Here is a 23,628-nt window from a genome sequence, read left to right as displayed (position 1 = left end):
ATTTTTTTTTAGAAATATTAAAAGTCCTGTCAAAAAGAAGTTAGAACATCTTTAGCTTCTATACAGAAACATATATCCCAGTGAAACTAATTGTTTAAATGGTGTAAAGTTACAAGAGGTATTTAAAACCAATCCTTCGCAATCGACCACTAAAAGGTAGGCAGGCTTCGAGTGTAGCCTACTCAGGAGCTACAGCACATAGTTAACTGCATGCACACCTCCCTCGCTGTGAGATCAGGAGAAGGATGAGAGAGAGTCGAAGGAATTAGACCTCGGTCGCATTGTTTTGTATAAAAAAAACAAAGGTTTTGTCCACTGCTATCCGAACACACATCTCATCTCTCACCAGTCGCCCAGAGTTTCATTTGCGTGGATGAACTTCTGTTCAGCACCTGAGTGCAGGATGAGTCTTCAGACATAATTACAGCCGTTTTACAGAAGGAGAAAAGACAGCGACTTTGATGTAAAAATGCTCTGATGCGGGTTTTTTTTTTTTAACATATATTCAGAATATAACAAGAGATAAATGACCAATTAACACAGGGACACAGGATTAAAACAGGGAAAAATTATTTTTAATTTCACTGGGTCTTAAAAAACACATCAGTGAGCCACACTGTTGCTCTGGGAATTGCATTCCTTCAGTACCATGAACATGGGTACTGAAGATTATTTTTTGAAGCCAAAAGTATTAAGAGACAGACTAACACATTGTTTTTCTTGGTCTTTTCATGAGATTTGTTGACAGTAAGAAAAATATAAAATAACAATAGCCCTTACACAAATTGAATTGTGTTCCTTTTTGAATGCTCACTCACTAGTCCAAAATGGCCCAAAGGAGTCCTCCTTTAAACTGCTTAGAGCTGAGATAAATGGCGAGCAGTAAAACAAGAACCTATATTGAGTCTTGTTATATTCTGTCTTCCATTCTCTTTTTTACAAGGCAAGGCATTTCCTACAGTAAATGTAGCGAGCCTATGAAACCCGCTTGTGTGAAAAGCCATATGATTGATGGACAAAGGAGCCGCTACAGCAGCACAGACAGGCCTTCAGCTTACCTCGGGGCTTAATTCCTTCTCCCAACTGGCATGCCACACTAAGAGATATACACTTCAATTATACATGGGGATGGTGGGGGCGCAGGCGCTGCTGCCTTGCTCGAGAACTGATCAATATTTCAGCTCCAACGGGGACCAAACATCTAGCGGAGCAGCTGCTGCTTAACAGCTTTACACACTGGAGTGGCACACCCCGTAACACACAGCTATATGCCGTAGGTGTGTGTGTGTGTGTGATCAGGGGAATTCAAGGGCCACAAGAGCTGCTGCCGAGGTGACAGTAGAGATGAGAGCCCCGAGGAGGTGTTAGGTGTGCATGTGTTACTTGTGTGTAGTGCATTTTGACTTGATTCTTACTTGACTCTTCTCGCGCCATCTCTAGCTCATTTCTCTTTCCGTCACTCCCTCTTTTCCTTCCACACATGCAAACAAACACACACAGGCGCTCAAACGCACGCACCGAGTGAGCTCGTCCCTATAGTTCTGCTATCAGCTCTCCCGGGGGTCTGTATTGCCTGTGTGTGGGGTAGAGAGGGAGAGAGAGAGACACTGAGACACAGATAGAAAGAAAGAGAATCTGTCTGTCTTGTACTTTGTTGTTCCAGGCTTTGACATGTCAATTCCCGACTTCCATTGAAATATACCTTTATAGAATACCTTTTTGAATCTGAAGTTTGGCAGTGTTCCTCCAGCACTTTCAACGTTGTATATTTCCTGCATTCCTCCCCTATTGTGATGCACCTCCAGCATTCACAGTCGGTGCCCGCAGTTTGTCTGTGAGGCATTTCAGACAGGATTTACAAAATGTCAGGAGACCAAAACCTGGGTGACAAACTAAGACTTTACCCGGCGAGTGCTGAGATCTGTCGGTGGCAAAGCTGGGGATGTTGTAGAATGCAGAATCTTTTGGATTTTATTTTTTTGTTGAAGTCAGGGACAAGGCAGCGAACACCAGAGGCACTGAAGCTAAAAACGAGGAACGGGGACTCGGGGAAAAGGGTATGGGAGTTGTGCTGATTGGGAGGTTTTTATTGTGTACAGGCATGTGTTAGGGAAACTGGCGTGAGTGTGATGCTGACAGTAGGTGTGAACTGCCATTGAAGCAGGCTCGCTACAAGGAAAATGTCTGATGGAATTACTCCACTACTGCTGTTCTTTCATCTTGTTAATTTCTCATCTGTCCCAGACCAGCCTTGGCTGTGATCCAGGGCATATAACCTGTCAGCGCACATGTAACTCAGAATCGACGTTCCCTCTGCTTTCAGGACCTTAGTTACTTTTCGGCTTCATCTGTTATACCCGTGTCAGTTTAGAGCCATTATCCATCATTGTTAGTGTTTGTCTTCTCCATATTGTATCGAGAGAGAAAGAGTTTGCCCGTTTCTTTCAGGTGATAACAGTGTGTTTGCAGGCATGTGGCATTTAGACACACTACTGTGAAATAAACATTTGCCTTGGTTTCTGTGGGTACTGAGGATAATAAGTTTGATCCACAGTTTTCTCTTTGGACAACTTTTTCCCAGTTTAGCATGACATGTACCATAGATCATTTTAAGAAGATGCCGTTAACCTCTCCACAACATTTAAACTAGCACTGTCATCAGGTAAAAAAAAAAAAACCCTTTGATTTACCTGTTGACCCATTTTAATATTGCAAAAATGAATGGCAAAATTGCCATGTTTATCTTTCATAAATCTAAAAGACTGATTGCCACAAAATTGACAGAACATTTGTACACGTGACTCAATGCCTTCCTCTTGTGCTCTCCCTGGAGCCAAACTGTTCATTTTTCTACAAAATATTTGTTTCCTTATAGTCTGTGTCGTCAATAAAGCAATTGAATAATAGCAAAAAGCTATTAGACTTGTTGCTCATTTTCCTTATAGGAACACTTAACGCCCCAAATGATCATTTCTTCAACTCGTGTTGCAACTTTGTTTTTCTCACATGACTCCGATGAACGGAAATCCAGACATGGGGATGTTGGTGCTTTATAGTTTTCTTTCCACTGCCCAAAAAAAACAAACAAAGTTTTTCTGTCTGGCCTTGACTTGTTTTTAATGTTCCTGCTTGGCTTAACATTTAGAGGATGCAAATCGTGAGCTACAAAACCACAGAGTGGCTCATGATTTAGAGTGAATTTTGTGAGAGCAAAAGGAAGCAAAAGGTCAATGAAATGCTCAAGAGTGTGTGGCATTGATGCGTAATTGCTGCTGCTGCAGTGTAGCAAGATGGTCAGCCATGATACCAGTCACAGATCTAGAGCTGCAAGATAGTGGACACAGAGCCAGTGTTACAAAGACTAGACTCCATTCAGTCAGGATCTTTGTGATTAGAGATAAGGATGTTTGTGCTCTTTGCTTAACATTTGGACAACCAAAGTGAAATTATGTTCTGAGTATTTTTGCATTACAGATGGCAAATATAAAAAGAAAAGACCTTGAGATGTGGCTGAAAGCTTAAAAAAAAGAGAGCATGCCAGATGTTTTCATGTACTTTACTGTTTATAAATGTTTTATTTTTCTATGTTAAGGAAGGTATTAAAAGGATTTTGAAATTTATCAACAATTTTATATCAACAACCAATTTCTGTATTTTCAAAAAAATGTTAATTACAAAGATGAGGATCCCACTGCGCATAATTTTATGTTGGATTCTTTTACCTATGGTTATCGTTATGTTTTTATTCTCTACCTTTGAATTGTGGTCGATACCCACTAGGTCTGGCAATCACCTGAAACTTGAATTAAATCAGGATCTATCAGATCAAACAATAAGTAAACAAGATAATGAATCTGACTCTTGATGCCAGCTTTTGCTAATTGACGGTTTTTCAGTTATCTGTGCTTTGGACACATTTAGGTCCGTGCCAGAATAGCATTGAGGTTCAGTCGTATACGTGCTGGCCAGGCATCTTCAGCTACAATGACAATAAAGTAGCTTCACTAGCTGTTTAAATTGTCTGTAGTCTAAAATAGCCTCAGATGGAGATTTTTGAAAAATGAGAATTACTGGTCGATGAAAGTCTTTGCTGGATAGAAATCGCATCACTGTCACCCTCGTTCCTTGGAGGGGTTCCACATAATTGGGCTGTTTCTCCAGTAATTGCTGCAGTCCTCTCATCTTTGGCTGATAAATCAGCTTTTCCCCTGTCCTCCACCTGTTCTTTTTACTTTTTTCTCCTCTCTCTGTTTTGTCCTTATGACATAAACTTTTATATCAAACCATTTTTTTTTCTTTAACTTCAGCCACATTGCACACCTCAGGGGACACGTTCACTGCCTCCATTAATGCAGTCGTAGCCTCTTTTTTTCCTTGCACCAGTCACTCAGGTGATAGAAAAGAACACCTTTTCTGCCTTCAACTTCTCAATCAGCTCCATTACACTGCTTGTTCTTTTTTTCCACCTGTCATGCTTCAGGATTTCACAAGCTGCCTCCTTCACTTCTACATCTCTGATCCTGCAGAATGGCCCACCTTAAACAGTATATAGGGTTTCAGGAGTGTATTATGCTAATGGTAAAATGTAAGCAGACTTCCTACAAAGATCCAAAGTTACCATCTGTTCAGCAAGCACAACATTGCATTTAAGTTAAATGTTTTCTCTTCAGAAGATCATGTTATTTTGCCCCAATCAGTCACCAGTGGCTGACTTCTACCTGCCTCTTTGTGGTTGACACAGAAGCTGTTAGCAATCGCTATGGAGCAATAGCTTATATTGCAATAATTAGCATATCACAAAAACATTTAAAATGGCCATAACATTGTATCAAGAACTAAGTACCGTGATAATACTGTATCAGGGGCCTCTGGTGATTCTACCCTTTCTGTCAAGGTAATGCAGCTCTACTATGCGTGGATGTGTGACAACATTTTGCTTACCTTCACATACGTTTCCTCATTTTCTCTCTGTGTTCTGTCTCCTGCTTCATGTATGCCAGCTAGCTGAAAGTTTGAATAGAGTTGGTGCCGTAGACATTGGGCAAGTGACGTATTCCCACCTACAAAGCTCAGACGAGAACAGCAGAAGACTTGTCTTAAATGATCAAGAGAAAAAGGGGGATGGTGGGTTGTTATTCAGAAGTTTAAATTTGTCCAGGTCCAAATTATATTCAGATTAATAAGCACTTATTTTTGGAATTCATTGCAAAGACTTCACATTGATTGTTGGAACTCGTATTGCTATCCTATTTGTTAAGTTGAGGTGCATCAAGCTGCTGCCAGAGTTGTTGTTTTTGTTCTATTTGGGATTAATTATCCTCCAGTCTAATTAGGACCGACTCTGACGGTCTGTTTTCTTTTTTGGATCTGCCCTCTTTTTAGTAGATTTTCCTTGGGTCAGTTACACATCAGGTCTAAACTGTCGGACCAGTGAGGACCTCTTGTTAAAAGTCTGTTTGGTTCAACTGCCACACAAATGCATACGCAGTCCTATCTGCCTCAGCTGCGATCCAGTGACATTATTGGCCAAAAGGCAGCCCGAAGCCTCCATCCCTGTCATTTTCTCTGCCTCTTTATCATCCACGCTGCCGTCTCTCCTATCCTGGTGACAGTCACAGAATTTCACACCGAGAGGATTTGTGATGCTGATACCCGCTGTTTTCTGTGCCTGTCAAATAACTCTCTCTCTCTCTCTCTCTCTTTCTCTCTCTCTCTGTCTCTCTGTCTCTCTGTCTCGCTGTCTCGCTCTCACTCCCCCTGAAACTCAAGGCGTTGGCTATCCTGCCAAAACTAGTATCAAAGCATTACAGCCAAAAATCTTCCTGAGTGCTTGCGCCTGCTTAGCTTCATAGCACTTCATGAGCTGAGCTATGACTTTGAGTTTTTGCTTTTAACAACAAAGTCCCAGGGGGAAGGCACAGTGTATACAACAACTTTAGTAGATAAACAGTAGGAGCTCACAGTTATATGTATACACTTATGTACTGCAGTAAAGCCTCGTTGTGTGCTTTTTTTCAGTGCTGCATTATGACAGCCTTTATTCATCCTAGACACACGTGCACACACAGTCACATGCATGCAGGTACATGCTTAACATGCAAATATTTCATACAGGCTTGCAGACATGTGCAGCTGGCCTGTTATCTAAGTCCTAGGTAGCTGACACCGGAGCTCCCAGCCTCCCAGCCAGCGTGTTAGCTAAATGGAAATGCCCTGTTTGCTTTTCTTTTGGGAAGCCTCCGGGGGTCAAACTACAGGGCCCTGTCAATTACACTCCAGTTGCTTTGGACCTCTCTATGCAAAACCAATGTTCATTTGCAGCCTCTTTGTTTTGTGCAATGCCTGTGATTCCCCCTTCAGTGCTTGCCCAGTTGCCCACAAGTCAGGCATTTGAATGACCACCTCGAGGGGGCAGGAAGAATTAGTCTCAGCTTTTACATTTTGATAGCACTGTGAGAGGCGCATAATTGCTTATTTAGCACCACCAGCCACTAATAGGACTCCATGAAGCTATTACACAAGTTTTTGTTCATGTTTTCCAAAAGGAAGTTTTATATACGCATCACAAACCTCTTATTACTGATCAATACTGTAAGACAGACAATAAGTTAGCTCTGTGATTTAGTGTGTTACTAAAACAGCTGAAAAACCAATTATAGATATAGAATATATTTTAACTTTTTATCAGTGTATTAATTTTATGCAATAAATTAGAGAGTGCAAACTAGCTTAAACTGACAAAGCATAGTCCAAAAATGTCTCTCTTCACACCACATTGAATTATTTTTGTCTCAAGGGCAGCATGATAAGTTTATTTCTGCATTTTACCAGCAGTGCAACCAAAATTGCATACTATGCATGACATCATCAATATGTGTACTATTGTCCCACATTTTTTTGTGTGAATAAATAGTAGAGGGGCTGCAACTAATGATAATTTTTGTTGTCAATTTATCTGTTGATTATTTTTTCAATTAATCAGTTGGTTGTTTGCTCTGTGAAAAGCCAGAAAATTGTGAAAAATGTCAAACAGTGTTTCCCAAAGCCCTAGATGACATCCCCAAATGTCTTGTTTTGTCAACATCTCAAACATTTTCAGTTTACTGTCATAGAGGAGTAAAGAAACCAGGAAATATTCAAATTTAAGCAGCTTTTTTCTTTAAAAATGAATGAAAGCAGTGAATCGATTATCAATTTAGTTGGCAGTTGACAACTAACCTATTAATTGATTCATCGCGCAGCTCATCGAGACAGTGACCTACCACATCACTTCCTGAGAACCTTCTTGTGGGTTGTAAATGTGTAACCATGGTAACCCTGGTCAATCCCTGCTAACCTCAGTTTTGGTGGCAATTTATAAATAATTAAAAATATAAATATACCTGTATAACTCCAAGAAAAGTGAAAACTTATACTTTTAAATTGAAGAATTATCGACCTTACAGTGCTATCTTGGTAGCTGTCGACCATTGCTTGTTGTGAACGTTGTCATCTAATACATTTCATTTTGGATTATTAATGATGATGTAGTGTACAGTGTTTGCATACTGTAATATTTCACCAGAAATAATATGCAATTCATGTACCATTGGTTTTATACTGAGGTACTGGACATGCTAAAAAAATCACATATTGTTTTACCATACTGTATGTTAGTATGGAATTTGAGATGCAGCCCATGATACATCTCTTACCTGCTGCCACAGCAAGTAAAACCAGCTTACCATGAGATGGATGTAAAACAATTCAAAGCGGAACAACATCACAATTCTCCCTTCATCTCTCTTGCTCTCTCTTTTCTACTGTAGCTGTACATCTGAAAACAGCTCCCTCACGCTTTAATTTGCCTTTTTCCTGTCATAGTTAAGTTTTCTGTCTCCCACAAAGGGGTCTCTGTAAAGCCCCCAGAAGCTGCAGACAGGCTGGTTGTTGGGAGTGACAGTGACTTTAGGCTACATGCCTCTGTGCTGATGATGTTTTAATGTCACCCCATCGCCGTTCGCCCCTCTTTACTCAAGTTGCGGGGGGATGGATATTTACCCCTGTGAGAATCGATTACTGCTTTGTTGACAGTCGCTGCGGAGTATAACCTCTCATTAGGTCCGACATATGCTGCGCCTGGCATAGCTGCCGATGCAAGCTGTTTTCTCAATGACATCTCCCAGTGCTCCTGTGGCGTCGGGAAGGAGCAAGATCTCAGAACATTGCCTCTAATGTAAAGTTCTGGGGGAAGAGAACTGTTGGTTATGCTAGTCTTGAAATTGTACAAATTTGGAACTTTGCTCAGGCAAACTGAAGTGAGTGTCAGTGTTGAATATTTCAATGTGAGATGAAATATATTTCCATAGCTAGAGGGGTAACAGTATGCGAAATTAAAAATTTAGAATCCTCTTTTTCTCAAAAGGCGACATTTTGCATTTATCAATAAGTTATCTTAAACAAAACAACTGACTTCTTGTTGGCAAACACTTTTCTTCATTTGTGCACAAAACATTATAACACATCTATTTCCTATTTGCATAACTTTTGCCCAACTCGCTTGATACAGTTGGTTGAAGACATGGCACCATCATACTTTTGCCCTTCTCTGAACAACAACACATGATATGTAAAACCGCTTTTCCCACTGCTCAAAAAAGCCCACTAACGCCTGCTAACATCTGGCTTTTGTATGTAATTGGAAAACTTCATGGCATTCACACCCAGGTCAAATGACTCTGCAGTAGTCACAAGTATTTAGATATTGGCTTTAAAATGAAATATCGGATTCGGCCAACATGCTGATTTCTGACGATATCACAAAACGATATTTCTTTTATTGACAAAGTAAACATGTACAAAACATCAACCCTAAGTTGAAGTGTTTTTCGTATTGAGCTCAATGAATGAATGTCACGTACACTAAAAAGCATTGTATTTGATGTTTCCATCTGCTGGTGGGCCATCACAGTAAGACTATGCGTAATGTGAGGTTAATTCCACTACAGAGGAGACTTGATAATCAATAAATTAGGTGAGGAAATAAGTGGATTTATTGATTTCAGCTTCAGTATTGGGTATAGGTTATTGGTAATCAGTCAAATTAGTTGTTCTATATTTGCATATTGTATATTGGCAAAAAATCTAATATCATGCATCCCTAATGGAAATACAACACCTGGGTTAAATGCCCTAATTCTAGCTCCTTCCTATGTTTAAAAAAAAAAAAAAAATTGGTCGAGAAGGGGTGAGAAATCTCCATATGTGAATTTCTTTTGGAAAATGAAATAAAAACAGCTCAGTGTGGTGGAACAAGTTGCACCTAAAACATGACGCATGATGTGAAAAACTACACAAATCTACAAAAATATTTATTCAAAACACTTGACACTCTTTTATCCTTAGTTAAGCTTTTTGTTTTAAAATATTCATAACCACTCATGTCTGCTTTCTTGAGCATTGACTACATCCTTTGAAAATCTGAATTATTTCAAACTGAGTAAAGGAGATGTTTGCTCTATGGGGACATTTTTGTTTATTTATTTATTTATTTTTCTTTTTTCCCCCCTGAGATTGGAACAGAATCAATTTGGAGGTATATCAAAGCAGTGAGGCAGATGAAAAAGAAATTCTACCTTTGAATTGGAAATCCGTCATGAACAATGTCCACGTTTGGATTGCTTTGAGCCTGGGGATTACATCTTTGACCACAATGCAAATTCCACATTATCACGGGGGGAAGGATACTTGGGTGATCATGTCAGAAGATATATATCGCCCCCCACGATGTCTTGTTGATACAGCATGGGACAGGTTCAATAGAAGTTCAGTCACAGATGAGACTTTGATTTGGGAGTTAAGGTTGGAGGGAAATAAATAAATAAATAAAGTGAGTGAAAGTAAAGTTTTCAATCCATGAATACTGAATGACATGCATCTTGGGATGGGGGATATTTTTACTCTCTCAGCTCAGCCAGTTGTTTGCTGCTGCAAGAATATCTGTCTCAATTCCAGCTCAGCAAACACACACAAAGAATGTTCAGCGGCAGAAAATATGTGTTACCATTATTGAGAAATGAGTCAGTTGTCAGAGTAGAACAGAGATATTGTTAAGATTTCATAAAACAACTTTTGCCTCAAAGTTTCCATTGAAAGTGATTCCTCACAGATTCACAGCCTCTATGTTCTGTTACCAGACATTGTTACTTATCCCATTCTGTCTCATTGCCCGTGTTGATAAAGCCTTCACAAAAATGTGTTAATGTTGAATCACCTCCAGCAAGAGACTTTCATCTGAGCAGACACACCAGTTTATGAGCTATTGTGAATCTCAGCATCCTTGTCGGTAAGGCAAAGTCCGGCGATATATGAAAACAGGCAAACAGACAAACAACTAAATCAATGGCCAGATGAGTACCTTTGCCTCCTACGTTTCCTATTTGTATTCTGCAGTGTTTTTATTTGGAAAACTAGTAATTTAAACTCACTGTCCACATAGATAAAAGACTGATGTGGCCAAAATAGGAATGCCTCCGAGGTTTTGAATTTGAATATACTGCTCTGTGGTGGCTGATAGCTGGGGTTGAAGATGAACAGACTCTGCCACAGTGGGCTGAAAGAAATTGGCTCTGTATTTCAAGGTAGCTCATGCCTACTTATGCCATTTTTTTCTGTTGACACTGTCATGTTCTCCTTTATGGCTTTGAAAAATAACAGGCTTTATTGTGCTCGGGGACCAATGGATCACAGAGCATTTGCGGGTCTCTTTATCATATTCAGGCCTTTGTGAATGTAAATCAGCGTGGCTCTGCTGTAGGTAGGCTATTATTTCCAATTTGAATGGCAGATCAGAGTCTGTAAACAATTGCACCTACCTGGCACCGACTACAAACGGGCTCCCATAAGGCTCGGCTGTCTTCCTCTGAACCTGTGTAAAAATAGTGAGGTCAAACTCCTCTATATAATCCTAAAGACTCTCATCACCAGGGGGGCATACTTGCCTCTTTAACGTGAGATATCTGGTGTCACATGCTCACCAATTAGGCATTCTTGTCAACCCTGGATTTTTGGGCTCTTCCTCTTAGAGACTTGGAGGGGCATCAGTTCGTGTTGAAAAGTGGTGTGAACATAAGGGCTCAGATTTTATACAGTCCTTAAAATATGTGATTTTAGGCAATGTAATGGTGGGGATTGGTACGATGTCAGAGTAGATTATGGAGATTTGGGAAAAAACACCTAAAAAAAAGAAAATTTTTGAGCATCAAACACTGTACTTCTTACTTATTGGTAAGTTTTTATGCACCTAATTATGGTGGAAATGTCGTTATGTTAAGGAAAACACAAAATTCAGGCAGCAGGTGACAATTCAAATGATAAAAATATTATGGAACATAATGCAATAAGCCTCCAGGCACTCTGTATTGCTTCAATTGCTTTAATGTCCCCAGTGTCCCCAGTGTAAATGACACCTATGGAGACTTGTGGTATGGAGAATGACACCAACATGCACAGCATGACCACAAATAATAAACACCTGCAACAACAACTGGATTAACGCAAGGATTTTATTTATCCTTTAGGGGTAAGGTTTTATGTCTGTAACAGAGGCAAACAATGCTTTTGTTTTACTTTTCTCATTCAGCCTGACATATTGTTCTTTTAAGCCCATGTCTTATATGTAGGTGGCATTTTGTTTCCCTCACTCTATCAAAAGTGAGTGATTTATCCATTCTGCTGCTGTCACTTTCATATTATTGGTAGCAGTTGCTAGGAGCAGCTAACTTTATTCACAATTAAAGAAATTTGCCTATTTTAAGAGTTGTTACCTCATATAATGTGGCCATCAGGGCTCAAATTCAGTTTATTCAGGATACCAATCATCTGGGATACAAGTATACCATGAAATATGTAGTACTGTGGTACCATTTTCATATACTTCTGTTTTTGTTCTTTATAGTTTTCTAATGGTACATGTTTTTCTTTTTTTCTTTATGGAGAAAATCAGACATATGTGATCAAAATGAGTCTAGTCTTTGTATTACTTTCATTCTCAGTGTATCCCCGGGTCTCTCTGTGTCAAGGACCCAGTATTATAGGTGTATGATGTTCTTTTGATTGTCCCTGGACTGCAGTAATGTAAATGCCAGCAAGAGTTGATGTTAAAAAAGCTAGGTACCAAGGGACTGTACACCATCTGCACTTGTTTATGTGTCATTTCCCTGAAGTGACGCGCAGCATGCTGTTTATTAAGTACAGTATTTTTTTTTTATAAATGCTTTGGAGTAAGGCATACAGTGATAGAATAGAAACAAATTATCTATTTTTTTCCAAAGAAAAATGTGCTTTATTTTATGACACTTTCACAGGTCACCTGTTTGGCTCAGTTAAAACAGGGGTGTCCAAACTTTTTAGAATGGGGGCCAGATTAGATAATGTGAAATACCTCGGGATCAGCCGCTTCTCACATCAGATGACTCATTAAAAAAACAAACAAATAAACGTGTTTCATGTGAAAAAATATGTAACATTCCATCACTATTGAAGGTGGCAGCCTTCGCTGTCAACTAAGCTATTTCGCCATGGCCATGTCTACTACCTTGGAGGAAATATTTAGTGTTAAATAACCATTAGCCTCATTAGCTTCTTGGCATCTTCTCTACATATCTTTATCAAAAACATACGTTTTGCCTATTCGGTGCACGTCTTCAAACTGCATGCTTGTCCTGCCATTGTGAGGTGAATGAAAATACATGGAAAGTGATCAAAGTAATATGGTGTTAATCAAAAAAAATTAAAAGACAAGCCAAGGGCCGTTTAAAATTGGTGTGAGGGCCACAATTTGATCCCCCAGGCTGAACTTTGGACATAACTGGGTTAAACTTAACCCTGTGACATTAGCCTGTTAAGTGCAGTTTGTTTGGGCTGGTGTGACGGCTGACAGAACACATGCATGTTTTAACTGTGTTTTAACGTGGCTAAATTGCACTGTTTTATAGTGTAATGATATTATTTGAAAAAAACTTGCTAACTTGTTTTAAAAGTTGCATTGACCCATGCATACCTAAATTTGATGTGTAATTCTTCTTTTTTTTTTGCTGGCTCATTTAAAATCTGGCTTTAGATAAATCCAAGCTGCTCTCTGAACAAAGCAGAAATGTAGCATTGATAACGTCTTTCTTCCATCCATGTGGCTCTGTAGGTCCTGTACTTCCATACGTCTCTGCGGCTGCCCAGCACGGTGCTGGTTCTGGAGCTGGTGTCATTGTCACCCAGGCCAGACGGCTCCCAGCAGGCCCTGGGACGAGGCTTCACTGTCCTGGAGCTTTTCACCAACAGGCCAGAGGCTCAGGCTGCTGATGGGAACAGAAGGTGATTAGCCAATTCTTAATTACACCAGCCAGGTATTAATTCAGTTTCTCCTGAGGAGATAGTTGAAGGACAGGAAAGGTTTTGATGAGGGCGTTGCTGCCTAGGTATCATCCAGGGACTAATTGTTACATATTATACCTGTTTAGCCCTTGCAATAAAATGTGGCACAGCTGCAGAAATCTTACCTCTACTTTGTGTTTTGCGTTTGCTCTGTTGTCAGCAGTCAGGATCAAGAGGGGATACCCGGAGAGGTAGTTTGGTTGAAAAACAGCGATTATTGACACTTGAATTAAATGTAACTAGCTCAACATTAGACACATGTTTTTTGTTAAATGGGCAACTAAAGCAGCTCCTTTCGTGTATTCATTCATTTATGTTGGTTTCAATTTATATCTTAGGCTGAATCTTCACCATGGATCACCAAGAAGCCTCCTCCATCCCCTCCTGAAGGACACTGTTGACTGTAAGGGCATTTTTTATATACTATGCTTTGTAAATATTTACTAGCCACAACAGCAGGGCTGGTATTGTATTGTGAGTTTCACCTTGTGATTGTGTGTGTGTGTGTGTGTGTGTGTGTGTGTGTGTGTGTGTGTGTGTGTGTGTGTGGTGTCATCATAGCACAATATGTTCTGGAGACACCTATTGAAGCAGAACTGACCACAGAAGACTTGACCTAATAGTTATACATCTGTCAGTCTGTTGACATATTTTGTCACCGCGATAGCATCACAACTGTGCAAAATTAAGTTGTGAATTTTACAGGTGTGTAGGTGAGATCACAATGGGGGCTGAGATACTGAAGTAGGGGGGGAGTCATTGGGATGTAGTTATTATGGTTAATGGATTGTTTTTGAATAGAGCCTTTTTTAAAACAAGTTTATGTCACCCACTCATAAACCCTGCCAAACCCCTGGGTTGGCATGCTGTTGTAATAATGCAAACGATTAACCCTTTGAAACCTGGAGTGACATCACTTTCCTTGTGCTGCTTTTGGATGCCTTAGACAAATATTTAAACATTTGAACCTTGAGCAAACAGGTGTGATTTTTTCCAAAACATGGAATAAAAGTTAATGAGCAACTTGGAATTTAGAATTGTTCCACAAATTGCAAGGATTAGTAGATTTAAAATATGATTTTTTAAAAAACTAAGGAAAAGATTGTCATAAAAAATATCAAAATTGCATATATAGAATTACAGAATTATCATCAATTACTAATACCCTTCTTCCAGTGTTTTGAAATATATATATATATATATATATATATATATATATATATATATATATATATATATATATATATATATTAATTTTAGAGCATTTTTACCTTACTGGACAAGCAGCTTAACATTTGCCTCCTCTTTACCCATTAGTGCACACATTCATACACCAGCGGCTGCCATTCTGGCCGGTCCATCTTGAGCAGTTTAGGGTTTAATGTCTTGCTCAGGGACGTGTGGAGCCAGGGACTGGACTGCCAACCCACTCTACCCCTCAAGCCACAGCCGATGGCATAGGCCTTTTCACTTTAGGTATATGTCCCTGGAGTATTGCAGCAGAAAGTTGACAGGGCCACAGTGCATGTGCATGAGCAGTATTTATTTCTAGGCCATTTCTACTTTTTGTCATTTTTTAAAAGGCTGAGCTGTTTCAAAATGTTGTTGAATCATAATTCACTAACACATAATCTAGCACATATAATCTGAAGGGATTATGTCAATTGTGACCTTTGGGAATGTTATCTTGACAGAGAATTAATCTGTAATAATAAAATTAATTAGATTGAATAGCAAAACATTCAACTAACATCAAAACATCTAACTGCAGCTCAACTGGCACTACCATCCTTAAACCTCGCGGACATGGAAAATACTCCCAGTATAAACCCTAAAGGAAAAAAAAATAAGATGTGAAAACGCAACAATACAGCAGTGCAGTAGGTGCTGTGAGAAAAGAACAACATGGGCATTGTAATGGGCAATGACATTTGAAGAAGAAAACATAAGTGTGAATTGACAGAAAGACTGGCTCTCTGTTGAGTATCTGAATTCTCTGCCAGGTACCATCACAGACAGACGTGTCAACTGCCATGTAAGGTCAGTATAACAAAGAAAAAAGACAGATTTGAAGCAGATAACACCTTGCCCCTTGCATTTAGCTTGAAATAAAAGATTTCCCCGGGAAGCCACGGTCAATATATTATTGACCATCTGTTGTTCTTCTCAGGCCAAGCTCGGCTGTTTCAGTTGTTCATGTTTTAGCTACATACATTTTTAAGAAACCACGTGCAAGTTGTTTCTCAAGCTCTCTGGATGATTTTAAATATCATAACACTCTGCATGATACCTAACAATCACATATACAATGAATAGGTAATGAAGAAAGTTATTACAGATGATTCGATGAATGAATTTAACTGTTTCTCCCTGCTGGAGGCTGACAGTTTGATTATTCCTTTGGCTTTGGGTGTGAGTTTTGTTGGGAGAATTCATAACTATTGATTTGGTTATCTTTGAATATTATACTTTTATCAGTTCAGCGTTTGAGAGCAAATCTTTTTGAATTATTAAGTTTGCTACTGAAGCTCGGGGTTGGTCTGGATTTGTCCTCGCTTGGCCTGAAAACCAAGGCTATGAATTACAAAACACTGTAGTGCCTCGCAGTATGAATAACAGTGCGCCCAGTGAGAGTCAGAGTTCCTGTCTTGGCTATCATGTCACATGAATATTAGAAAACCTGCTCTCAAACGGACTCTTATGCTCGCTGAATTATTAACCACATGCCTGTTGTTTGGTGGGACGTTGCTTTTTTGTTTAAGAGCTATATTGCAGCCACTCTCGCTGTTGTTCTTTTATAGTCAGGACATTTTTCTCATTTCTTTTTTTCGCTTTTAGTCTGTGACAGGAACACACAGTCCTTGCATCTACTGCGTGCTGTGAAGCATTTTGAGTGTGAATTTGTAGAACCTAAACAATATCTGAAAGTGTTCTGTGCTGGGCTTAAATTTTTCTTATGGTGGTCATTCATGTCTGGTTGTGTAAAAGAATTATAATGAGAAAACATGCCCTGGAGGCCGACATTGTTTTCATCCTTCATTCATTACAAATTCCACTTTATTCAGTTTCTCCGACTTTGTTTTGGAAAAATACCACTGCTCCGGATAAGAATAATATCTTCATTACCTCTTGATGTTTTGCAAATGAAGTTGGGGTGAAAAGTTGAATTGAATAAAAGCGAATGAATTAAAACTATAAATGGCTCAATTTCCACTTGTCTACCATAGCAAGCATCACCTCACCATCATCACTGCAATGGAGTGTGCTTCCTAATACACCTAAAACAAGCTGAAGCTCAAGGCAAAGATGTAGTTCAAAAATGGTCTGTGTCGCTGTGCTCTCCAGACTGTGTGACTGGGCCTCACATGTCAGCAGCGGTGCTCTGAGCTCCGTTGGTTTCAGTTCATTTAGGTTTACAAATAAATACAGACAGAAACAAACCACCAACTCATCAGGGATGAGAGTTATAATGTCCATCACTGACTCAACAAACCGTTTTTCTTTGTATTCATCTGCAGGAGGGCTTGACCATAAATCAATATTATATCAATATTGTAATATGACACAAACTGGATTTTGGATATCATAATGTTGTAAGTGTTGTCTTTTCCCAGTTTTAAAGGCTACGTAACAGTGAAGTGATGTAACTTTCTGAACTTAACTGACTGTTCTAGCTTTTTTATAATTTCTCTTTATACACATCGCTGTGATATTTATCAAATTCCTCATTCTGTGAATATTTTGTGAAAACACCAAAAGGAAACCCTACAATATCATCGCAACATGGATATTTAGGTAATTGGTCAAAGTGTGATGTGTGATATTTGATTTTTTCCCCAGCTCACCCAGCTCAGTCATACTGCGTTCATCTACCCCCTTGAAAGTTGTCAGTAAGGCCTTACCGAATGTCATTTCTTTTTTATATTTGATGCTTCAAACAGTTTTATATGAAGCTTTAATAGATCAACTTTATTTGATAAACAAATGTAATATATGGTACTGTTAGACTGCTGTTAGACCACCACATTATTTGCAGGTATGTGCCTCCCTTTATGTGCAGCAAACAGTTTTTTGGCCCTAGTGAAATTGCTAAATCCCAACAAATGTAGATTAAAGCAGGAATTTTCTGGAATCATTGCGAATTTTTGGATCACAGGAGTCGGAAACAATTCGACGATGCCAGCCATGGAATTTAATTCTACAAATAGTAAAAAAAAAAATAGTACAGTACTAATAACATTAGTGTAGCCTAATCCCCAACTGCAACTATGCAGAAATAAAGAGAACAAATAGACATGCAATGCAAAAAAAAAAATTGAATGTCAACATTATAAATGAAGCTTTGAACTATTCAGTACAGCCCTAGTCGGCAAACAGTCACAAATAGTAAGTGGCACTCTGCAGCAAGACCTAAGATATCTTGGTGCGAAACACAATGGACTGCCTTGGTGTGGGAGTGTTGTTACAGGTACTGGAAAGGGCAAAAGATGCAAACCAGAGTGGCTTTTTTTCGGTGGGCTGCCCATTGTGTTGGGACCCCCGCTTTGCCCACACAGTGGTCTTATTGAATGAGAAGGCTGTGTTTTTTTTATGCAGTGCAAATGACGATGTAAACATGTTCTAAACGTCCCATTGTTTGTTTGCGATAGCTTCATACAGACAGCCTGAAGCCAGGCAGAGTAAGGACAGAGTAAGGCTCTGTTTTGTGATTTGGTTGATACACCAGAGATCTGTAATTTTCCTCTTGTTAAATATACATACCAGGCGATAACAACCACTGAAGCATGTTGTTGATTTTGTTACACTGTGAAGAATTTGTTGAAAGAAGCCAATATTGACTGCCTGGATGTTGACTCACATGAGCCAGTGTTTGTCCCCGTGTTTTTAATTGAATCTTTAGCACGGTGTAAACTGTGTGCATATTGTATGAACCTCCCTGGTATGGAAGTACAAGAACTGAAGAGCAAACAAACCTCGGTACTGCACAATGGAGCTTATTTTCCGTTTCGAGGCCAGTAATTGTACTCTGTCCTCTGGAGTACACAGATAGGTCAGCTTTCAGTCCGCCATTCACGGTGCAAAAGGTCTTTGTCTCACAATATACTTAGAGTGGTTTGCTGCATCAGAATATAGAGAAAAAGACACATTTGATACATTCTTGCATGGAAATATGTTTACTGGGTTCTTCTCACAAAAGGAATGAAGAGAGATGAATGTACTTTGTGGCCTTGTGGCAACTCAGTTTCATAGAAACAATAAATGTTACACGGCATATTTGGGTCACAAAGTTTCGTAAAAACTTTGTTGTTCAGTTGCAGTTATCAGGATTTATTCTACAGTGACCATAAATGTCTGTACAAAATCTCATGGTAATCCTTCCTGTATTAGTGGAGACATTTCACTCTGGACCAAAGTTGTAGACCGACTGAGCATCCGTAATTGCCCTCCCCGAGGGCCCAGCTGCTAGAAAGGCCAAAAAAATTACACTGTTAGTGCTGCTAATGTCTGATTGTTTTGCCTTTTCGTAATCCTGTGTTTTTGTTCTTGTGAATCTGTGTAGTATTGTTCAGTGTCACTGCGGAAACCATGATGTTCTGGGGCAGAACTGTCACTGGAAAGGCCTTTTTGCACATTTGAAATGTGTGTATTTTGAGCCGTTCAGACCCTCATTGAACCAATCACAATCATTTACCTGATGTGGGTTGATACAATGACTGGCCACTTGCAGAGCCTTCGTGCTTTATGCAAAATACATGACAACACCACTTTCAACTCTTTTAATTTGGACACTGTTGAGTATAAACATAGCTTAGTAAAGAGGAGGTTTGCTGCTGAACCGTAGAACTTTCTGTTTTGATTCGGATGACAGAAACGGCAACAATGTTTTACTGACATATAGATGCTGCATCATCACAGCTCACCTCTGCATATTGTAGTCTGTTTACATTTGTCTGTCACGCAGCGCTTCGTCACATTTCGTCGCTCTGATTGGTTGCAAGTCTGTCCAGTTGCGTCCAGAAGCACTTGGGCATCGTATGGTGTGTGTGTGTGTGTGTGTTGACAGTAAGAAATTCACAGAATATGCCAGCCTTATCCTTTGAAACAGGTATGTTAAAAAAAACAGCCACGTCAAGGGGAAGACAATGACTCACATTCACATGTAAATGCACAACATGTACATATAGAAATGTAATTTTAATATATGCATTTATTGAGATCCTCCACAACTGTGTCATAACAGAGTCAGTCCACAGTTTCTCAGTGACGCTGCCAGCTTTTACAACAGGCCTTCTGGAGATATGTTACTCACTGTAGAGAATTGCCACTGCCAGAGCATGTACACGCTGTATATGTGTGTGGTGTGTGTGTGTGTGTGTGGGTGTAATTGCCAGAGTGTGAACAGGGTATATACTGTAGGTGGCTGCCAAACACTACATGTTTCTATGTTCTCCTGCCTAATCAGGCTCTCTGCCACTGGCTCAGTACCACACACATAAACACCCCCCCCCCCCCCGCCCCTCTGGGGCAGGGTAATGAATGGATAAGACTAGATAGCTAAACATGAATGCATGAAGAAGAGAAAGGGGGACAGCAGCAATAGTTTAAAACTGATTTCTTAAAATGTATGGATGCCAATTATGGGATGTGTAATTTTTTCATAACTGCAATAATAATGATTGTGCTGCTTTTGAGGACCAGACTATATAATTAGATGGTTAGATTACATATGAGGAATAAATGCAACCACTGGGCTGATTAAAAGATACAAAGTGGTGCAGCTAAAGCAGGAAAACACAGGCTTTTCATGTCTCTGAAAAGGGGGTATTTCTGATAAATACACTTTTCACTTTACAACAGAAAACAGAAGTAAGTTTGCTCCTTGGGTTAAACACAGTTTTAACCTATGTAATACATATTGGACCGAGAGGTATAAGATCAGAGGAGAAAACCCAAATGCTGAAATAGAAATTGGAGACAAGTCAGTCTGAATTCAGACAGAAAAAGGAGCAGTGAAACTGGGGATGAAAGAAATAGAGTGGTAGTGGCAGAGAAGTCAAAGCGTCTCTATTTTCCAGAACTGGAGTCAGGGTCAAGAGGCAGGAAATGGGAAAAGGAGAGAAGATAGAGGAAAGGAAGTTGCCTTGGGGCTTTTGAAAGTCTTAGAGGATGGGAGGCAAAAAAAAGAGGGGAGGAAACAAGCACGGAGGGAGGCAGTAAGCTCATTGGCTTGATCTAAGCTTCTCCTCTCGACCAACTGGGAGGAAAGGGAAGGAGTAGAGAGAAGAAAAAAATGGAATGAGAAGGATGGAGGGCTGCTCTGGGGCTCTCTTAGTGTGATGAGAGGACAAACAGATGGTACATTGTGTTCACATTAGCATATCTTAATTTGAAGCACGATGCGTCAATTTATTGTGTGTACGTCTGTGTGTGGGGGACAGAAAGGTAGTGCCATGACAAATTTTCTCCCTGATATACTGAAAAGCCTCGCTGTGGCAGAGATAAAGAGGTTTGCTGGTGTTTTCAAAAGGGTTTTCCCTGCACATCTGACTCCAAGGCATCCCACATAAGTGTTTGTTTTTGGCCACCCACGCCAAGGTTTATTGCTGTTCGGGTGAACTTCAAACTTCCAACAAACATAATGAAGTTAAACAACACTTTACCCCTGTAGTGGCCCCTCCGCCTGGAACATGTTCCGCTTTAGGCTCATATTGAGCCTGAGCAAAATCTGCTTTACAGCATTTATACTATTCCTTCAAGTACAGTATATGATGCACCACTGTTACTGATTTGTTCTTTTCTCAACCTTTTTTGGTAAATTCTTTCCCCAAAAAACTCCCTGCCAAGATTTACACCGGTTTGACACAGTTTCTATAATAACAACCAAGATCTGTGATCTATTATGTGTATATTGAGCAGCAAAAAGAAGGAAAGTTTAACTTTGTCAAAGGTTCATTCAGCTTTCTGATAACTTGGGCCTTAGTTTTGCACTTATGGGCAACATTTGAGCATTTCTTGCCTTGACTAGATAGTTAACAGACAGGAAATGGACAGAGAGGGGGGGTTTGTCATGCAAGAACATTGGACGTTGCTTATTAGTGTATTTATAAGCACCTTTCAAGAGCAGGCATCACAGTGTGCTTCACAACAAAAAAATCAAAATAGCAAGTAAATGACATAACAAAAGATGTAAAGAGGCAGCTATCAAGTTGAAAACATAAAAAGAGATTAAAAAAAAACCTAAACAAAAGCAAGTCTAAACAAATAGGTCTTGATCTGCTTTTAAAAAGTGTCCACAGAGTCCACAGATCTTGAGTTCACGGGAAAGAGTTCCAAAGTTTAGCAGCTAAAACCTCAAAAGCACAGCCTCCTTTTGTCTTGAGCCTGGAGCGAGCAACAACCAACAAACGCTGATCAGAGGACCTCAGAGACCTGCTGCTGACGTGGGGCTGCAGTAGCTCTTTAATGTAGGCAGGCGCCTGACCACGCAAGGCTCTAAACGTGATCACAAGAATCTTGAATCTTTCTTTGTATCTATATTTGATGGGAAGCCAGTATGTGGTTGGTTATTTGTCATGTGCTGTAACCATTCAGCTGCCAAGATGCTCAAACATTTCTATTCTTATATGTTCTCACCAAGTTTAGAATGGCTAATATTAGCTTATTGCAGATACATATTGGTATCAGCATATATCAGCTGATCAGTACAAAGAAATGGCATGGTACAAGACATCAAAAATATGTGTTGTAGATAATTAAGTAACAGAGATTATATGGTTTGTCCACCAGAGAACAATGACAACTGTTAAATGTTCTACCCAGTGGATATGTTGATAACATTTCTTCAATAATAAAATGCAAGGAATCCTTACCATGGATGTTTTAGTTACATGTTCTTGTGTATGAAGTATTGGCCAGTATATCACTGTCACATTTATTTTATTCTCAAATATTTGTCAGTATCAGTAAAAATCTGTCTCAAAAATGCACATCAGCATTTCCCAAAAGTTCAAACTGTTCTCTCACATGAACTCTGGAGTTTTCCCAGTCACACAGTCTCAAAATACTCTGTATGCTTTAGGCGAGGGGTGTTCCCTTGGCTAGAGTGTGTAGGATGCAGAACATGATGTGGACTACACCATGTTTTCATAGCTGGTTTGTAATTTGGTCAAACAACAGAGTATCTTGCCATTCTTTGAATTTGTTCGACATTGTGTGTTGCTGTCTTTTTGTAAGTTACCCTCCCTCTTCACCCTCCTGTGTTCGTTTTCTTCCAGTTTTGCATGAATTGTTTGATAGAAGCGTCATCCACAGTAGCCCAATTGGGGCACTGACTTATGCATGGTTGGCATTAAGTGCGAGTGCTGCTGCAGGCACATATGTCAGCATAGCTTTAATTTACCATTTTTTTGTCTTCACTATTACCTACTTTAATTACGAGCATTGCAGTGTCTTTACAGTCATGTTTATAGTTTAATCAAAAAGACAAGTGACACCACACAAATGTAAAAGAAAGCGTCCATTCTTTGATTAAGAAATTGTTCTTTAAAAGTAAATAGTACTATTGCAATAATAAAGTGCCTGAAAAATGAAATTGCCGAAAATTTAAAAAAAATAAGCCGCTTTGAACAAAGTTGAACAAACAGTCAACAAACAGTTGAATCAGCTTATTTGGTATGAAAAATGAATCAGACTAGACACTACTCTGACACATTACTACCTCTCAGTTTTAATATTGAATTGCACTTATAAACAAAAATTCAGTTTACTAATTTAACAGTTTAAATTGACAGATTTAATGGGGTGGCACCTGGGATGGGCAATCTGATTTTAAATAGGCCACTGGCTGTGAATTCTCCAGACTATTACCTGCTCTATTCACACATGGGCTCATTTCGCCATGAGCTGGCACAACAAGGTCTGTTTAAATTCGGTCTTACTGATTCAGCCTTTTCCGTTTTCACATACAGCTCCTCCAGGTAATGTCTAGATAAGTTCAGGTTTGCTGTGCATTGTCTTAAAGAGGCTCAAGTTGGCATTTACAAATTGCTTGATATGTCTGACCAACAGTCCAAAACCCAACAATTTAGAATGGTGTAAAAAAGTCTGAGGTTTACATCCCTAATAATAGCTTCCCTGTTTGACAAGTAATCTCAGGGAACATGACATGCAGAAGCACTAAAGTACTGATTGCTTAATACAGTACCAGACGTAGAAACAAAT

The 23,628-nt window shown here is 39.4% G+C and overlaps 1 protein-coding gene across 1 annotated transcript in view; it reads left to right on the top strand.

Moving 5' to 3' along the window:
- The window catches only part of nphp4 (nephronophthisis 4), a 195,674-nt gene that overhangs the window by 11,165 nt on the left and 160,881 nt on the right, over positions 1 to 23,628 (top strand). The window contains exons 3-4 of the mRNA XM_042491381.1: positions 13,178 to 13,347; positions 13,746 to 13,810. Coding sequence (XP_042347315.1) covers positions 13,178 to 13,347; positions 13,746 to 13,810 — 235 coding nt within the window. The remainder of the gene's footprint in view (positions 1 to 13,177; positions 13,348 to 13,745; positions 13,811 to 23,628) is intronic.

Source organism: Plectropomus leopardus, chromosome 8, assembly GCF_008729295.1.
Source record: "Plectropomus leopardus isolate mb chromosome 8, YSFRI_Pleo_2.0, whole genome shotgun sequence".
Taxonomy (NCBI): Eukaryota; Metazoa; Chordata; class Actinopteri; order Perciformes; family Serranidae; genus Plectropomus; species Plectropomus leopardus.
This window is presented reverse-complemented; position numbering and strand designations above follow the sequence as displayed.